This window comes from Sinocyclocheilus grahami, unplaced genomic scaffold (assembly GCF_001515645.1).
Source record: "Sinocyclocheilus grahami isolate Dianchi unplaced genomic scaffold, SAMN03320097.WGS_v1.1 scaffold19002.1, whole genome shotgun sequence".
Lineage (NCBI taxonomy): Eukaryota > Metazoa > Chordata > Actinopteri > Cypriniformes > Cyprinidae > Sinocyclocheilus > Sinocyclocheilus grahami.
Window position 1 is genome coordinate 1 of NW_015517399.1, and position 3,571 is coordinate 3,571.

Consider the following 3,571-nt stretch of genomic DNA (forward strand, 5'->3'; position numbering starts at 1 on the left):
GATATTGTTTTGGTGACACATGTGATGGTCAAAATTCCTGATGATTTTATTTCACCTCACTAAACTGACATTGTAATTACACTAATAGTAAACCAGTATGTACAGTACATCCGTTACAATCCGTGATGTTGTCTGTATACCAAAATGAATGGTTTATTCTCATAATTCGTGACTGGAATGAACACCACATTAGTTTCCACCATTCACACAGGCTGCAGAGTAGAAAAGGAAAACAAACAGGGATAACCCAAAAGCGACCATACACCTTTTACAACCAAATACTGCTTAACAGTAACTCAACTCTACTCGGACATACAGTGCAGCTCATGCCTCTGCCTCGAGAAATGCTCAGTGCTTCTTCACCAAAATCTGGTAGTTAGAAACTTCACTTGAGAAGTTGGTCTGTGCAACAAATCTTCAATGCCAATAAACTCTCCACACAGAACAGAACAGAAAAATGTCATCCATTAAACCGCACTAAACCAGTCCATCCCACTTTATAATCCTGTCCGCCTTCTTTTCAGGATACTGGAACTGTGGATATTAAAAAAGCGACAAAGACCAGGCTCTCGTCCTATATCTATAACATGTTTTTTCCTGTTTGAAGAAACAAAAAAAGGGAGATTGGATCTCTGTGCATCCTGTTTTTAAACAGCAAAACCGAAAGAAACATGCCACCGACAGCAAGAGAACTGAATTGGGCAGCCTGCTTCACCAAATTTAATGTTCTATTTTTATTTTTTTTTTCTCTTCGAACTCTGAGGCATATAAGAGGCTGGTGCAGACGCAGAAGAGGGCCGAGCGAACTTAGTTGATGTCCATTTCAGGAAGCTTGGCCTCTGTGGTTTCTGGGGCGGCTTGGCCCTTCTCTGGGTTGCTCGTTTGGGCCTCTGAACCCTCCTGTCCGTTCACAGGGCCATTCTGTTCGGCTGCAGTCTCCTCCTTTGGAGGCTCCACTTTGGGCTTGGGTTTGGTGACGATATGATTGCAAGCAGAATACAGCTCCTGTGTAACGATGAAGATATAGTTAGAAGATTCAGTTCTCAAGAGGACATACATGGGTCAAAACCTGCTAAGGGGACTGAAACAACAGGTTTAAAAAGTGATTTTTCATGAGTATTTACAGCAGGATCTGCATTTTCATGGGTTTAAATAAAATATTTGTGTTATAAGAGACCATAAAGACAACTTTGTGCATCAAAACCACTCCTTACCTAGTAAAAATTAACTTGATTTACAAAAAAAGTTAACAAGTTTGCAACAGTAAATGTTACAGAACGTAACATTTTTGACAAGCCAAACATGTCAGAGAAGTCATGAAGTTAGCTTTATTCTGTAAAATAAGTATAATGAGCTACACAAAAAGCATTTCGAACATCTCCAACGTGTTTAATAATACCCAGAAATCAAACATATTCTCACCCCTTACACACATTATCGCGTCCATCATACGCATGCAAATGCGGGCGAGCGGAAAAGCAAGCTCATGCGAAGTCGCTGTGTTCCAAAGTTCGAGTTTGGAGAACTGTGATCTGCGAACTCGTATCAGATTGATACATCGTAGCTGAATTAAAAGAACAGAAATTTAATTCTGCAGCTCAAGTTTTTAAAAGGACTGAAGAAATGTTGCACGCTTGACGTCTAGCGTGACCGCAGCTTTAGGCTGGTTGCCGGTTGGAATGTTAGAACTAAAAACATGGACATAACACTCACAGGCATCAATCACTTCACTAAATACCTGCTGCTGGTTAAGAAATAATAATTACTACCTAAAGATCCATGTTTTCAAATCCACAAATTTGAATATCATGACATCAATGTCTGTCAAAAACGAATGTGCACAATACACAGTAGTATTCACAAGCGGTCCAGCGAGTACATGCATATCCTGGAAAAACCCCACTGCCAGATGTTTTGACTACGTCATCGTCATCTTTCTGAGAAGGAGAAAATAGCGGCCTGAGCGGCTTAAACATGCTGTTGTCAGAGACCTTAATGTACATAATACACAAGGAGTTACATAATACATAGTTTTTGTTTTTTTATGTACAAACCACACATTCTGACTAGGATTCTGGCATTCCTAATTTGAATATTTTCAATAATTTTTCCTAATTTTGGCGATAGATTAGAACTGTTAAATGAGTGTGAGTCCATGTAGTCGTCCAATTTAACTCTCATATGCTGACATTTCTGGAACTTGACGGGTGTTTTTATATAATGTAGTTTGATCAGTATCTTCTCACTATCATTTTACAATAAAACATAATACATTTTTACATGATTTGTTACATTTAAGTACCCCTTAGCTGATTTTGAGCCATACGGATAACCAAAATACTAAATGAAGTCTGTACCTTTGTTTTGGCCTGAATCTCTTGAGCTTTAACCACAGGGTCCTGGCTGAGACTCTGTTTGCTCTGCAGATTCATTTTGTTGTTCATCCAGGTCATGGTTTCATTCACCTGCTTGTCCACCTTCATCATCTCCAGCTCATCCAAATGATCATACAGCTCATCCTGAGTTTAGAGATAACAAATAATGTGATTCATCCAAATGTTTTCAACAATGTTACCCTATGAAAGAAACTAATGGGGTTTAAAAGACACTTAAAGGCAGGGTAGGTTATCTGGTTCAAAAAAATGTTTTGTTATGCTGGTTGAAAGTCTCTTCACATCCCAACAGCAATCACTAATTTAACTGGTCTAAATGTATTTATATTGTCTGTGGAAGTCATAGCACATAAAATGTTCGTCCAATCATATCTCTCAGTCCGAGGGCTACGATAGGCTGTCCTACCTGCCTGTCAGTGTATGTATTTGCAAACCTGCATGCACCCGGTTCACGCAGACATGCTGCATCATCAGCGCTTTCCATTACGCTACTGCAGAGCGAGCGAGAATGGCAGCCGTTATTATCATAAATTTTTTGCGACATGATGTAATCTGACAGCGTTGCATTCAATCCTCCACCAACACCATCTCTCATCATGTCGCTGCCTGTATTTTGGAGGAGGCGTGGCTTTGGAGAGTGATTTGCAGGGAGGGTGAGATCTTATGCTTTCAAAGCTAGCGTGCTATTGCTAGCCTCTCCGAAATCACCTACCCTACCTTTAATATTCAGTAATTTTATCGATTCAATTGCACTGACATATTGGATGAAAACAAAACAAGCACGAACTTTGACACCGTTATTGAAATGAACTAAATCTTGCCCTGAAAAAAAAAAGACTTGTCTTCTTGTAGAGCTGCTTTTCAGCTGAAGTTAAATGTTTCAATTTAACAATATTATTACTTTTATTTTACGGTTTGCTAATGTGAAGCTGCTTTGAAAACTTCTGTATTGTATAAAACGCTATATAAATAAATGTGACTGGACTTAATGAGTGATTACCTTGGCCTTATAAGCCTCGACGACTTTCGTGTACTGCTGGATTTGCCTTCCGAGCTCATCCAAAGCTTTTGGCCGCTCCTCTGCCTCCGTGTATCGCTTCTGAATCGGCTCTCCCAGTTTCTAGGAGCAAACATTTTTTTTTTGTTCATTCTTTTTAAAAGGTTGACGATTTCAAATG

At 39.3% G+C, this 3,571-nt stretch overlaps 1 protein-coding gene across 1 annotated transcript; it reads right to left on the reverse strand.

Moving 5' to 3' along the window:
• Positions 1-125: 125 nt before the first annotated feature.
• LOC107579664 (heat shock 70 kDa protein 4-like) lies at positions 126-3,513 on the reverse strand (the record flags this gene model as incomplete). Its single annotated transcript, XM_016265465.1, has 3 exons — positions 126-1,005; positions 2,358-2,519; positions 3,394-3,513. Coding segments are annotated over 3 exons (480 nt in total), but the record flags the coding sequence as incomplete, so codon positions are not given.
• Positions 3,514-3,571: the final 58 nt, after the last annotated feature.